This window comes from Mastomys coucha, unplaced genomic scaffold (genome assembly GCF_008632895.1).
Source record: "Mastomys coucha isolate ucsf_1 unplaced genomic scaffold, UCSF_Mcou_1 pScaffold9, whole genome shotgun sequence".
Lineage (NCBI taxonomy): Eukaryota > Metazoa > Chordata > Mammalia > Rodentia > Muridae > Mastomys > Mastomys coucha.
The window spans coordinates 36,480,180-36,496,796 of record NW_022196915.1 but is presented as its reverse complement, the minus strand read 5'-3'; the positions used below and the strand labels follow the sequence as shown (position 1 = coordinate 36,496,796).

The 16,617-nt window shown below is 37.9% G+C and overlaps 1 protein-coding gene across 1 annotated transcript in view; it reads left to right on the top strand.

Moving 5' to 3' along the window:
* The window catches only part of Armh4 (armadillo like helical domain containing 4), a 99,005-nt gene that overhangs the window by 13,360 nt on the left and 69,028 nt on the right, over positions 1–16,617 (top strand). Inside the window, exon 4 of the mRNA XM_031361496.1 lies at positions 7,789–8,046. Coding sequence (XP_031217356.1) covers positions 7,789–8,046 — 258 coding nt within the window. The remainder of the gene's footprint in view (positions 1–7,788; positions 8,047–16,617) is intronic.

Below are 16,617 nucleotides of genomic sequence, written 5' to 3'. Positions count from 1 at the left end.
AGGATCAGGCTCCAGCACTGGTCAGCATCCATCTGTATAAGGGTCATCTCTGCCATGCCACCATCCCCAGAATGGCAACAGGATGTAGGTGGGCTTTCTGTTAAAAGTTTATGTCACAGTCTTTTAACACATACACATAGTACAGCATAATAAAAATTGTTTTAGTCTCTGTGAAGGGTGCGTATATTAAGGGAAGGTTTTGAGCAAGGCACAATGCTTGATCCTTAGAGTGGAGTACAAAGAAGGACATAACAAACTTTGTTTTCAAGAAGGGAAGGCTCACAGGTATAATAAATAAAACATATCTCCACAAAACAATATATACCCTTCATTTTGGATAGGTTGACTCTTTGTATAGGTTGAAGGGAAAATCTACCCTAATCAGTATTTTTTAAAAAATCAATAATCAGCCTATCCTATCTGTAATTTATCTTTTGTATGGGTATGAAGTTTTATACATAGCTTTTATTCATTTGCTTAAAGAAAATACTCTCTTATGGTAACTGAGTTGCTAAAGATTTTATATAAGATGTATCAAAATTCCTAGATATAAGGCTGATCCTGCCTCTGTTTCTCCAGAGAGAAGCCAGAAGAAGCAGAATAGTCAGTCTTCTATTTCTGTCTCCAAAAAGACATATACAAGAGACTGTTATCTGAATCATGAGCAGTTGGTCTAACAATCAGAAGCTATAGTCTAGAGTTACCACTATTAGTGTAAGGGCTCCCTATATTAATATAATGTAATGTGCAGTAGGATTTATAAATGAAAATGGCAGAACAGAACACCTCTATGTGGTCAAGCCTGAGACTGAAATTAGGTATTAATAAGCAACAGGAGGTAGAGTTGGCTGGAACGCTCTCTTTAGCCTGTTTACCAGAGAGGAGAGGGTTTGATCAAGAGCAAAATGTGCAATTTTAAAGACAGAAAAATTAAATGAAGTAAAATTTAAAACATTGCACAACTACTGTTTGAAGTCAACTAATTGTCTTGCCTCAGACCTTTTCTTCTCTCATTAATACCAGTTTTAGATAGTTTCAAAGTTATGCATAAATTTTAAGTTATATATGCTGTTAAACAACAAGTAGGAGTTTTAAACTTAATAGTTTTAATAAAATGATGTAGACAAATATGGGAAGTTTCAAATCATGTATTTAGTATGATAAATACTAAACAGCAAAATGATATGAAGGGACAATTTTGAAGAATATAATATATAATAAATAATATCAATTGAGGTTTACATTTATAATTAGTGGTGTGTGTGTGTGTGTGTGTGTGTGTGTTGCACATGTGAGTATCAGAAGATGACTACTCTGGGACTCCATTCTAGCCTTCCATCATATGGGTCCAAGGATCAAACTCGGGTCATCAGGACTGGTTAGCAGCAGGTATGTTTACTCACAGAGCCATCTCACCTCCCTGTGAGTTTTTCCCTAATTTTAAAGACACAGATTTCACATTTTAGAATCAGATAGCATTGTTCATATAACTATTGAGTCTTGAAAGTGAAATTTAAATAGCAAAAGAGCCTCTTTCTCAATTTGTTGGGATTACTCAAGAGAAGATAATATAAATAATTTTTAAAGTATTGTATTTGGAATTCAGGTTTTTACAGAAAATTTGATAGGCCTTAACATAGCAATATGACTAGGTCTTCAGTAGTTGAATTTATAAAGAGGCAGAAGGGTCTCTAAGAAACATTAACAGCTTAGTTTTTGAGAACAAAAATGTGGACAAAAATGAATTACCAGTAAAAATTCACAAGCTTTTACGCACTTTAGATTCCAACAAATCTGTAATTTGTAATAAGCATCAACAAGTTAACAAGGATGAATCAACCATAACTGGGGGGTTATGTGTTCAACTACACCATCAAACACAAGAAGTATAATAACCATGTCCAATGAAATGGTGAATGAAATCACCAACACAAACATCTAAGAAGAGGCAGTAAAAGTGACTCAGCAGATGACATGGGAGAGTATTGAGAGGAGAAAGAAGGATTCTTAACATGCTGATTAGAAAGAAAAAATTCAGGAAAAGAAAAGGGTAGTTTCCAAAGAAACAAGACGCTAAGAGCAGAGTTCACAGCAGATCACAGGAAATGTAAGCTAGAAGACAGAATAGCATCCTCAAAGTGCTGAGAAGTGGGGAACTGAGAAGTCTGTTCTCAAGCATTTACAGAATAAAAGCAAAATACTAGTAACAGGCTTTACAAAATGAACTGCCAAGAGAGGAAGAGACACAACCTTGACAGGAAGGAATGAGATTCAGGAAGAACTAGAAAGCAAGTAAGTTGATGAACATGTACAGAAGTTATAACCATTTATACTTTATGAAGTGGGAAGACAGGACAGAGCTGGTGAACAGCAATAGACATAAGCCAGGAGGTATCATAAGATGAAAGTGTTCTAAAGCTTTTTATAAACATCTATTGGTTTGCTTGTTCATGTGTCCTCAGGGAGCAGTGCCACAGCATGCATGTAGAGGTCAGAGGACAGCTTTGGACGGCTGTTCTGTCTTACCTCACTGAAGTTCCTCTTGCTGTTACTGCTGCTATTGCACTACATAGTCCAACCTAGCTGGCCTGGGAGCTTCTGGCCAATTCTCTTATTTCTACCTCCCTTGTTTCTACTAATTTCACTGTAGTAGTTCATGGATTATTGATGCTTCTCACTGTATCCATTATTTGTTTTTAAACTAGGGTTTTTTTTTCTCCTAAACTGTTTCTCTATCAGTGATTAGATACCCTTTAATGAATGGTAAGACAGTGATAAAAATTAGTTGTTTTTTTTTTTTTAGTTAAACATGAATAGTAATATTTCCAGAATCAATTCAAGAGTAAAGCTTAGAAATGTAGTAGGATGTATAATATAAACATACTAACATATGACATTCAGTAAAAATGAATAGCATTAGGACCAGAAGGAGGTTTATGAAGGAGTATTCATATAGTTGCAAGAATATGTGTGTGTGTGTGTGATAAAGGTTTATTTTTAGTATATTTATGTGTATTGTGTATAGATAGGTGCATGTGAGCATTTGAGCATAGGTGATGTCAGATGCTGGATTCATCTGAATCTGAAGTTGAAGGTGGTTCTAAGTTATGTGATGTAGGTGCTAGGAAATGAACATGGCCTTCTAAAAGAGCAGTATGGTCTCTTAGCCTCTCAGCCATTACTTATCCCTCATGAAAGGTTGTTAAACACATTCTAATTCTTTACTGCAATGGTGAATTTTCTGGGGTTGTTTATTACAGTAGAATATATCATATTCATAATGAAATTTAATATTAAGCTTCATAATATACATATACACAAATATTATTTGTATATATCTCACATATGATAAAAATAAGAAGGTGGGAATAGTTGAGATTTTAGTAATGTTAGGAGATTCATTATATTCATTATATTCTCATCCACCTTTGAGTCTTGATGTGCTGTATTTTGTGAGAGTTAAAAATGTCTGAGGTTTCTCAGCACCTTCTACTCTTAGGGAGCCATCTGCTGGAGGATTGCTTCATATACTTAGAACAAATTTAAATTCTTTGGCTTTTAAAGTTTCACACTCAGTTTTATGCTCAACTTAAGAAAAATCTGGCTGTAAAAGTAGTATCATTTCCAGGGTTGAAGTTATTCTCATGTGTATAAACCCCTTTCGTAACAATCTATCAGTTAAAACAATTTAATCCTACTTATTAAGATTGCTGTATGTGTGTGTGTGTGTATGCATATACTGTGTGTAAGTACAAGTGTATCCACACCATGATATGAACAGGAAGGGTCAGAGAACAACTGTGGGCACCAGCTCTCTTTCCATCATGGGTTTCAAGGATGAACCCAAATTTTCAGATTTCTGTGGCAAGTGATTTACTCACTGAGCTGTCTTTCTGGTCCCTTGTTCTTTATCTGTAGGGTTCCCAGATGCTAGTAAAAATTTTGGGATATGACAAAGACTAATACAACTCAGCCTAGGGAATTTCTCTCTCCATAGTAGTCTTCTATTTTTCATGTATATTAGGTTATTTGCTTTAGATCCTGATTTAAATTTAAAAGAAGGAAGGAAAAGGCCAGTGAAAAGAGAACTCTACCTTATAAAAACTACATAAATAAGCCAAAGGTAAGGATTCATATGAAAAATGAATGTTGTAAGAAGGTAGAATAAACAGGTGAAGAGATGTCCAGAGTCAGGCAAACAAGACATCCTAGGGACAAGGGTTCCTGTTCTGGTACTTTCCCCCAGGCTGGGATGGCACATCTGCAAGGGCTCTTCACCCTTGTGATGTGTCAATGACAGCCTGGAGATACTCATTATGTGTTGCTCTTTTGGACATGAAAAAAAATGCCTATATTAGAGATCCTGGGTCAGCCTTTGATGAGGTCTGCCTATGAGAATATCAGTAAAATTTGTACATGTCTAGTCCTGAGCAAAAGAAAGCTTGATTTTTGGTGACTACAGATTGAAGGTATGTTTCTAAGGTAATTAATAAAAAAAAAAAAAAACAATACCTAACCTCCAGGAACAACAATTCTGGGTTTGAACAAATTCATCTTAAGCTCTGCTCAGATATTATTTGAGGATTCAAAGATCTTATTAAACAAACAGTCAGTAAGAAATATCAGAGCCTGTAAATTTCTTCCCTGTTCAGCTAACAATATGAGTTTGTGGGATAGGCTGGCAAGGCTTTTTAGTTCCTCAGAGGCTTATCCCCTTAGAAGAACAAAGGATCGTGTGGGTTATGAAGCCACTGTTCTGTCAGAGAGAGGATAGAAAAATGAAATTGGCTTAGAGAGGGTACTGTCTAGACACATTTTTCCTCTCTCCTGGACATGTGTAAGAAGACATTTCTTTATTTCAACTCTGAATATGTCATTTAATGTCACCAAGTGTTGTTCAGCTATCTGGCATTGATATCTGGCACAGCTGCTTAATATTTTAGTGTTCTCTTCTTCCTTCCTTCCTTCCTTCCTTCCTTCCTTCCTTCCTTCCTTCCTTCCTTCCTTCCTTCCTTTTTCTTCTCTTTTCTTTCTCTGTCTCTCTCTATCTCTCTGTCTCTCTGTCTGTCTATATGTCTCTCTGACTGTCTGTCTCTGTCTCTGTCTCTGTCTCTGTCTCTGTCTCTGTCTCTGTCTCTGTCTCTCTCTCTCTCTCTCTCTCTCTCTCTCTCTCTGATTTCATATAGCCCATGGTAGCTTCTAATTTCCTATGTAGCTGAGGATGACCTTGAACATCTGAAACTCCTGTCTTCATCTCAAGTGCTGGTATTACAAGCATGTGCTATTACACTAGGTTTTTGTGGTTGTGGAGATCAAACCCAGTATTTGATGTGTGCTAGGCAAGCACTCTGTCAACTGAGGTGCATCCCAGTCCTGACAGTTTCACTGTCAACTGTTTTAGTTCATCTCAGTCACACAAAACTAAAAGGAGCAAGGACCAAGTTTCCATTGCTTTCTGTTGATAACTTATACATTTCTACCTTTCCTAGACTTCCAGCTTTTGCATGTGTATGTCATTGGCATGGCCATCCCACATTGTGTCCCAAATAGATTTAATTTTGCACATTATCTTTGCATTCCCATTGGTGATGGAGGAATCTTCTTCCTTCCCTCTTGTGTCTCACAGGATCATAATCAGCAAGGGTCCACCTACAAATTGTATCACTGGATCTAGGCAGATCTGCATCATACCTACTTTCAAGTACCATTACCCAATCACTCACCTAAGTTCTAAGAGCATCCTCATGGGTTTCCTTCTCAGTTGAGACTATTCCCTACCTTTCAACCTGAGTTGTTTTGAAAAGTTGCACATCTTATAGGCCCTATCTACTCCTTATCATCATTTTATATATTTGTAGTGCACCCTCATCCCATGCCTAGTCCTCAGTGACCTCCTTGATGGTCTCTGAACACAGCCTGTGCACACATGCCTTAAGGTACTTGGTGTCTCTAGTCCCTCTGCCTGTGATGTTCTCCCTATAAATATCAACTGTTACACACAGAATTTCTTATTTGTACATAATCCTTATATTATATGAAAAGATTTCCTCAGTCTCACCATCTAAAGTAACAGCATCTGATATTTTCTCTCATCTTGACAGTGTTCATCAGTGTAGTCTCTGTACCTGCTGTTGCATCCGTCTGCTGTGTCTTTTCCTGAGGGACAGATCAGTTCCTTGGACCCACAAGCTGTATTTCTGTTGCCTGGAACAGCATTAGGTCTCTATTCTGTTGTGTTTTCTGAGTAGTGACATGCACTAAAGCCTACAGAACTCAGGCTGATATAGAATCAAAGGATGACAAATTTTGTTTTGTAATTCTAGGTCCTGAGCTCAGTGCCCTACCCATGCTAGACATGTGCTCTCCTACTGAGCTACATACCAATGAAGAGTTGATACGTTCTACAAGTAATGTGTTTTACAAGGAAATCTTCAAAAGTGGTAAAAGAGAAAAGTATGTGTATAGGTGTCTGGAGACAGGAAAGTTTACAACGAAGGACTGTGATTGGTGTTAGTTTTCTGTTCTCTTGTCTTCTCTGCCTTCTGAGTAGAGCTCCTTGCCACAGTGACTGTTGAGGTTACAGAGATGCAAAGAAAGCCTGAGGTACATTCTGCCATCAGTCAGCTGCTTTGTGGGTTTACTCGCACTGAAGAGTGGGCATGAATATTCCTAGAAAATTTAAATCAATTAGATTTGGGCTCTTAGGTCCCTCCGCCCATACCAAACCTTAAGCACCAAGGAGGCTCAGTTGTAGAAATTGACTCCTAACCATGACAATAATGTCTTATCACAGTTTATGGACATTCTTGATATATGGTATTTTGTAACTCTTCTGTAGCACTGGATTAGGAATGTTAGTGGAATTATTTCTAGAGTATTGGGTTACTCTTCCACAGGAAGAATACAATCCAAATTCATCTACCTCTCATGTGACATTGCTGAATTCTAGTCACTGATGTAGAGGATGGAAAGAGGAATGTATCAAATAATGAATTTTCTTCTTTAATGTTATCAAAAAAAAAGATAGAAATATTTTTATGTTCTCTCATTTGTCAGGGTAATTCCTAACAGATAAACATTTTATAACCTTCGGAGAGCAGAATGTTTACTAGCCTTGAAAATACAAATTAGGTTGCAAAAATTCATTGTTTCTATCTTATTTTACCTTCTATTCCCTGAAAAAGAGCAACTGAGGAGACTGAGATCATTTCATGTTTTAGTGTGCAACTCACTATGACAGAAGTCAAAGCAGGAACATAAGGCAAGAACCTGGAGAAAAGAACCCAAAGCAGAGGGCAGAAAAGAGGGCTGCTTACTGGTTGTTCCTCATGGCTTGCTCATTCTACTTTTTATACAACTTAGTTTCATTTCCCCAGGGACAGCACAGCACACATGGTGGAAGTAACACTCCAACACCATTCATGAATCAAGAAAGTACCCCCATACACTTGCCTTCAGGCCAATATTACTGAAGCACCTTCTCAGCTGAGGTTAACTTTTCTCTGATGATTCTAGATTATGACATGTTGACAAAAAACAAACAAACAAACAATCAAAATTCCTAAACTTTAATTCCTAATAAACATGGGGATTATTGAAAGTTTAAAACACAGGGTATATAGAAACACATAATCTCATAAGACTTGCACTGCCCAATGTTGACTTTAACAATTGGTTTTAAAAGAAAAACATGATTACTTTGTAGTGTATGAATCACTTTAAAAGATTAATGTGTTTGAGAATATGTTCATTGCATGCCTTCAAGTTTTCCTTTGAATTGTTTTCTAGAGGTAGAAGATGATGAGGATGAAGAGGATGAAGAAGATGAAGAGGAAGAAGATGAGGAAGATGAAGAAGATGAAGAAGATAAAGAGACAGACTCCTTGTATAAGGACTTCGATGGTGACACTGAACCACCAGGCTTTACTCTGCCTGGCATCACTTCCCAGGAACCTGACATAGGGCCAGGAAGCATGGCCCTACTAGAGGTAGCCACCTACCAGGTGCCAGAGACCATTGAGTGGGAACAGCAGAATCAAGGTCTGGGTAAGAACCCATTGAATTACCTCTCTCTTCTCCTTTGCCTATGACTTCAGTTTTCTTTCATTCATATCTGTCATATAGAAATGCAATCTGCCTATGGTTATGGGTATCTATTTTGTGTGTAAATTATCAATTATTTCCTCAAAATTTTTACATCTGTGGTTTTACGTAGCCAACTCCAATCCCCTACTTCCCATTACCCGTCTAGCTATTTGATGCTTTGGATGAATCTCCATTTTTCCTTCTCAGAAGGAAGCCTTTCAAATGGGAAGGACAGATCTAAACAAGCAGTGCCCAGCGGCTGGCATCAGGAATTGAATGGATTTTGTCACTCTCTGTCCTGTCAGAATTTGTTCCCCAGAAGTTTCTGTCCTGATTCTCAGTGAGTCATTTGGGAAGCTTGGGACTTTTCTCTTCATTTTAAACACAATCTCACTCAGCAGTCACATGTCCAGTCACGTGCCTCTTTCTCTGTGAGTGGTCCAGGTAGATGTAATAGACACTGAGGGTGTGGACGAGGTCCAACCTTTACACTCTTTCCAGGCCAGCAAAGCTTCCAAGCCATCCTTCTAATTACTGTAGATGCTACTGAGCCCTAAGTAAGAGACTCACTCTTTTGGTATGTGCTGAGCAACCTTTTCATCAAAGAAGTCCTCTCTTTAAAATATTCCGAGTCTTTTACAACTGGGAAGACATTAAATATAAGATCCATAGAGCCACATTTGGAGGTATTTGTTTCAAAACTTGACCATTGATTTGGGACATGCTCTGGACACAATTCTGGGCTCATCACACTGTAGATTAGAATAAAAATTACAGAGAATGTAGAGATGAGATTTTCTATGTAATATGCATACAATTAGGAGAAGTCACAATGGGTAATAGCTCTCCAAAATATAGTCAGAACATGTGACTTTTAATACAGTGCTTACTGAACAAATGCATCAGGTATTGGCCAATAATTACTTATGACAAATTTTTTGTGTAACAGGTATGGTGACTTATTTAATTCCAGTATTCAAGAAATAGAGGCAGGCAAATTCTATCTACATTGTGAAGTTCAGGAAAGTTAGAGCTTATAACACTATATAGTGAAGGATTTTTTTCTCCTTTCCTTTCCCACTTATATAGATATAGATATAGACATATATATATGTAGATAGATAGATAGATAGATAGATAGATAGATAGATAGATAGATATAGATATGTGTGTATGTACACATACATATATATGTATATATGTATATGTATGTATTTTGTTAGGATTTTACAAGTTTATAAAGGTATAAGTGCCATATCAGATTACAAAATAAACAAAAACAATATGAACATTGACTTGTGAACACATATAATTTTGAAGTACTCCTGACAAAAAAATTAATATTAATGAAATAAAATACTAAAATTTGAATACAGTTTGTTACAAAATATGCTATAGAAAAATACAACAATTCATACATGATATGATTCTCCACACAGTGGGATTATCATAAGATAGTATCATATCCAGTAAATAGTTCTAATGGCTTGAATATGAAATGCATCTCCCGGGCTACTCCGTGAACCCTTAATGTCTAGGTGGTGGCATACTTTGGGGTTATATGTGGTCCTCAATCCCTTTGCTTTCCCTGCTTCCTATTTGCCTTGATGTGAGGTGCTTAACCATGCTTTTCTGCCCTGATGCCTTAAATTGTTTCTGTCACATATTCTGTTACAGCAGGGAGAAAAATAACTAACACGAGTCTTCGTAGTGTGACTATTGAGTGTGATAGGGATGAAAATTTGAAATTGCTGTTTTATTAGAGAGATTACCTTCCTATATAACTAAGTAAGCCGTTCAGAAATGGTGGTGTATACCTGTAGTCTCATCCCTCAGAAAGCTGAGGCAAGAACGTTATAAGTTTGGGACAAGCCTACATAGGTAGCTAGCTTGAGATTAGTCTGGGCTCCAAGGCTAGCAGTTGTATCCCAAATTATATCCAAGTAAAAGCAATCAGCTGACAGGAAGCACTAAGCAAGCATCTGTTCCTGGCTTGTGGTCAAGGAAAGGAACTCTCCTTGCTCAGGAAGTATTACTCTATAGAAGTAGGTATAAGCATCTGGAAGAACGTTGGAGCTTAGGAGAAGGTGGAGAAGCCTCAGATCAAAGCTGCAATGATTGTCTGAGTGGTGTTCTAACCACGTCTAGGAATATAAAATATTGGAGTCCAAATTAAGAAATCAATTTTATTGATTTACATATTACATGTACAAACTGTAGTCACTTAAATGTATAATTCAATGTAGTAGGTTTTATTTCAATATTTTATTTTTATTCGTGTGTCTGTGTGTTGTTGTTGTTGGTGGTGGTGGTGGTGGTGGTGGTCGTGGTATGTGTGTGTGTGTGTGTGTGTGTGTATGCATGCCAAGTATGTGCCCACCACAGAAGCTAGAAATCATTGTATCCCCTGGAACTGGAGCTACAGGCAGGTGTGAGCCATCCAGTGGGGGTTTGGTGGACTGAAATCCAGTCTTTTGAAAGTATAACAAGTGCTCTTAATGTTGAACTATGTTTCAGTTCACTTTAAATACATTTTATTTTGCTTTTGCATGTAAAAAACTGGGTGTGCCTATGTCATGACACGTGTGGATGCTAGAGGACAATTCTTGGCTTATGTTTTCTCCTTTCATCTTTAAGTGGATTCTGGGGATGGAATGGTTCCATAGAGTACCAAGTGATGGAATGGTTCTTCATAGAGTACCAACAACAGACTAATGGATTGGTTCTATTGAAGCTCAGCTAGTTGAACCAAGGAGTTTAATTGGCTCCCTTATAGTAGTGATATGGGAGTTGTTACTTACAGGAAAACGAGTGTCCTCCAAACAGTCACGTCATGAAGTTTCACCCCAGTGTGGATAATAATCTCCTAAAACCTGCTTAGATGAGGTCTCCCTGTTAGTTAACTTGCTACCTCCCTATATCTTTCTCCCAAGGCTATATGCAGCAGGAGGAAGGCGCAGGTTGGACTGAGTGGCTGTAATCTCAGGTGAGGGCATAAAGATGCCTCTCTTTCTCTCTCTCTCTTTCTCTCTCTCTCTCTTTTTCTCTCTCTCTCTCTTTCTCTCTCTTACTATGAAGGACCTTCTACAGACTGCATCTTGTTAGGAACTATCTGCAGATAACCACGGCTAATCTGATGAAAATGATAATGACTATGCTATGATAAAGGGACAGTGTTTCATGATAGATACATATTATTTTATTTCTAGCTTCTTTTACTTAGTGCTATGATCTTGAGATACAGTTATGTCACATGCATCAATATTTGTTCCCTGTTCTAGCAGGTTAATGTTCTGCCGTGTGGCTATGCCACACTTTTTTTTTAATGTAGCGACCACTTGGGTTGCTCCCAAATTTTGTCTAATAACAAGTGAAATAATAATGTGTGCAAGGAATAAGGCTTGGAATGCATATCTCTTATGTCCTCCTGTCCTATTTCCTGATTCCATTACCGAAGCAGAATTTAAATGTTTATAAATTTGTGATACCCACTTAGTGATTGGTTAGCTTTTTAAAAAAAATAAATTGCATTTAGTTTTGTGTGTGTGTGTGTGTGTGTGTGTGTGTGTGTATGCATACCACTAGAGCTCACATATCATGGTTAGATTACAATTAGTGGAAGTTGGTTCTCTCTACCATGTTGGTTCCAAGGATTAATCTTAGGTCACCAGGTTTGGCACCGAGTGACTTTACTACAGAACTACGTTGACATCTCGATTTGTTAGCTTTTAAGTGATTTTCTTATCCCAGGGTATTTTTTAAAGATTTACTTTATTTTTTATTATGGTTATGGGTCTGTGTCCAGAAGTGGTATATGCTCATGTATACAGATGCACATAGAAGCCAGAAGAGGTGATTGGATTACCTGGAGCTGAAGTTACAAGTAGTTATAAGCTATCCGGTCTGGGTACTGGCAACCAAACAGGTCTTGTGGAAGAACAGCAAGTTCTTAACCACCAAATCATCTCTCTAGCCTTGTAAGTTTGTTTTGTTTTGCTATATTAGTATTTTTCCTTACTATAGTAATTTACTATTTTTCTAAATATCTCTTATGTTTCATCATGATAGTTTTCAAGTAAGTTAATTTTATCAGTCTGTTGTTAACACTGCAGATTTTGTAGAAATCTGAACAAGAATGATTGTTTAAAGTTGGTCTTTCTTCCATTGTAATTGTATAGTGTCGGAGACTAGAATTCCGTTAACCCAACTTTTTCTTGAAATGTTTCTTTACAACTTTAAATTAATTGTGGGTTAATATTAATTGATCTGTTGTCCTCAACTCTTTCAAACTGGGTACTTATTTCTGGTACGTTTTGTGGTAGATAGAACAATGGCTTCCCAAAAAAGTTTATGCATAACCTCCAAAGGCTTTAGATATTTTCCCCTTAAGTGGAAAAGGGAAGTATCTTAAAATGGGAGTTGGGACATTGGTCTGGATAGCAGTGGTTTCATAGTCATATAGGTAGCATATTGGAGGCATACCTCAGTTGGTAGAGTGCTTTTTACTATAAAGGAAAAGTTCAAGGTTTGATCCCAACAAGGCATAAACTGGGCATGTTGGTGCAAGCCTGCAGTCCCAGGACTATGGAGGTAAGGGCTGAAGGGCCAGAAGTACAAAGTCATCCTAGGCCACATAGAGATCTTGAAGCCATCCTGGGATACACGACATCCTGTCTAAAGAACAACAGAAAAGGAAAACTCCCAACCCTAATCTGATAAATCAACAAGCAGAGGAAAGAAGCTCAGTGTCAGAGGGAGAAAAGGGTATGTGATGTTGGAGGCAAATGTTAGAGCAATGTGGCCCTGAGCGAAGGAATGCTTGAAACCCCTAGAAGATGGAGAAGTCAATAAAAGAGATTCACCTGGTACTCATAGAAGAAATGGAGCTTGCCAACATTAATTGGAGCACAGTCAGGCCCATGCTGGACCTTTAACCTCTAAAAATATGAAGTGATAAGTTTGTGACATCTTAAGCCCTGCTCTTCTGTTAATGTATTATATAGCAGCAAGGGAAATCACACATAGGTTTCAGTCACTATTTAACTGAGCCCCATCATTCTGAAAGGATAACTTATGATTACCTGTAGGCAGCATGTAAATGTTGTAGTCTCAGCTTTCCTTTTTTTCTCCTTATAAACCAGCAAAAGTGCAAATATACAAATATACTCCCTATGGAGTTAGAGCAGAAAATATAGACAACTTTCTAGCACACAGCAACAGATGCACAGCCCCGATTTTCTGAAAATTAGTCTTATACATGGCCATGTATATATTGCTTTGAGTGCAGGGAGCTCTGCCTCCAGCAGAATTAATCTTTCCAGGAAGTGGTTAAGATTAAGCCATGTGACCATGTGGGCAGGGGAAATCTGATTGGTGTAGTTTATTGAGTGGATATCAGTCATCTCCATTAGTAATTTCTGATGTGTTCTCTGCCTTCATTGCTTGTACATTCTTATCTGGGTCTCTTCTGTCCTCTAATGAATTCTGTAACTAGTCTTGTTAAGATAATAACTTCATTTTAAATATGTATTGAACTCAATTCTGGGTGAAAGCTTAAATATGGTATTAATTTATGTCTTTCTTCATGAAGAGACCATTTTTGGCCACTTTAACATTTGATTGATGTTCTAGAGGAATGGGGTTTGGAAAAATCATCAGTTAGCTCAGTGCTGAATTATTATAACTGTCTTCATTCATAGTCCAAAGGCTCGCATATCACATTGCAGTGGGTACTTGACTGAGAAAATATAACATTTCTGGAGTTCCTTTCAAAGTCATTATAAATATTCAATGAAGAGTCTAAGGATGAATGCTGGCAGCAGATACAGGAACAGCACTCATCTGTCTAGTTTCTATGGGGCATTCACTGAGCCCCTACTGAATATGTGCTCTGTGTTTTGTAGGCAGTGAAAGACTGATATGTTACCATGTCATAAATTATCCTAGAGCAGAGTTACAGATGTGAGGTTAGTGGCTGAGCAATTCCAAAGCAGGGAAGAGAATAATACCACTATTTTGCTTTGAATTTAGTTGACATCCTTCTGCAAGGTGTGACTTTAGAAGGTGTAGTGCCATCCAGTGGTTTATGTCACCTTTTCTATAGGGCCTTCAGAATGACCTAGAAAAATGAAGAATTTCTATCTCATTTAAACATTCTCATGTATTATATGCCACAAGGAATTACTTATCAGCTTCCTTAGCTGGTTGTTTCCAAAATAAAATGGAGAGGAACAGAGACAAATGTGTTTGGGAAGGATAGCAAAGCAGGATACATTGCAGTAGAGTGGTAGGTAGACCTTAGAGAAACAGACTACTGGGCTGTGTGGAAGACTCAGACTTAAGAGGTGACAGCATTCTTTTCTCACCTTCCTCTTCCAATTTATTTAAAATAACACACAGCTAAGACCAAGTACATAAATACCATGCAACACACACTATGGCAGCAAGGAAGAGATGCTTGCTAAAGGACAGTGGAAAGTGTGCACATTATAGTGAATCTCAGTGCATTCTGGTGAAGGACATGGTGGGCTATGATTTAAAACATTCAGGAGGTTGCTGGGATTATTGCAATTAAATATGTGTATGGAATAAAAAGAAAGAGGAAAAAAGCTCAATGCAATGTGAAAAGCACAAAGAGAGATAGCAGATTGGCCAAATCCCCAAGACTAGGGTGCTCACTTAGAGAGCTATGAAAGATACTGGGATGCTACATCTGCAGTATAACTGTCCTGTCATGAGATGTAGCTTCTGTATATGGAAGGGTATGAATAAGAGAATTTGAGAGTGCTTCTATCTACTATGAATAAAATTTTCAATAGTAAAGACTCATACTGCTTCTAGTGGTGTATCAAATATTAATATTTTTAGTTTTACTTTTTTTACCCCCAAATGAGATCTTGTGAGCTCAGTCAGACTGATCTCAAAGTCTCAACCATGTTCTGTAGCCAAGAATAATAAACTTTCACTTCTGACCCCTGCTTCTACCTTCAGAGTGCTGGTGTTATAAGCTGCACCACCATTCCCAGTCTTTTACAGAGCTAGGTAGCAAACCTGGGGTGTCATAAGTGATTATCGTGCATTCTGCAAAGTAAGCTATATGCTCTGCTACTCCCCCAGGACTATCAGTGTTTCCACTTTCAACCTTTTAAAAGTCACATAGAAAAAAGACTTAAATTCAATGTTCAAACTTCAATTTCACTAGAAACCTCATGGCCACATTACAAACCCAAAAATCTAGACTAAAGAAATGTGGATGTAGACACCTGGATCTCAGATTGGTCTGGCATCTGCTTACATGTGCTTATATGTTCTTTCTGTCCCAGACATGATGGCTGAGTAGTTTTCTGGACTAGAGTTTAAAACCACTCTCTTTTCTTTGAAGACTTGAACTGTTTTTCCTAGACAGGTCCTAGACTTGGATGCAGATCTTTTGTGTATTAGGTCAGACGCACCGTTGAATTCATGTAGAGATGAAGAGCCCACATCTCCCTGCCAACAGAGCATGAACATAGAATGGACAGTGCCTTTGAGCCCAAGGTACTATTTCTTCATAGACCTTTCATTTGAATGTATGGTACTCGCAGGTTAGTAGTAGTGGGAGATTTCTGCCTGCCTGTGTCCAAATATTCAGCCAGTGCAGTTTTAAACACTCCTGTTGTGTGAATATTCCATTTGTTTATTTTTATCTCTTCTTGTTACTATTTCGTGAGTGCTCTCATCCTCGCTTTAGCAGGAGGTGGTCTATAAATAGGGCAAATACACCAACATGATGGACGCCTACAGCTCGTCTCCACTGTGCTCTCAGATGTCCAGAAGGCTGAGGCCCAGAAAGTCATTCCCTCCAGCAGTCAGCAGTCCTGAGGAGCCTGAAGAAAACAATGGATGGAATTGAACAGACACTGGATTTCCTTTTGCTTTATGTTTCATGAGACTCCGATTAGCAGCTCTGCATCTGTTTTATAAGTTACTGTTTTCTTTTCACTTAGGGTATGTGAAGATGTCTGGAAAGAGAAAAGAATTGATAGATGAGCTCATCTTAGTGAGTCTCAGTTGTAACTCCAGCAGTAAAGCAGGAGGATTGCCATAAGTATGAAGAAAATCAGGGCTATACAGTGAGTTCAAGCTAGTGTGAACTACGTAGTGAAATCCGGCCTCCCCTTCTATCGCCAAGCTGAGTGATACCAAGCATAGTTTTGTGGGTTGTGTTATGAAATGTGTGGTTTTCTTAGACTGGTGTATATGATAACCATCTGAAGAACTCCCTCACCCAGGATTTATAGCAGAGACAACTAACTGAAGCCGTCATTTCAAGAGGAATAAAGAGAACTGTGTCATTAGCAGGATGCTGTTCATCTTGCCCACCTTAATACCATAAATACCCTTCTCCTTCTACATCCTATTTTGAGAAAAATTAGTACAATGTCAATTTTAAGGCTTTAAAAAAATGCTATCACAAATTGAAGCCTGGGTTCAAAATAGCTAGGTAGCCTATCATACCCTTGAATTTTGATCTTGCTTTGAGTGCTGAAATTA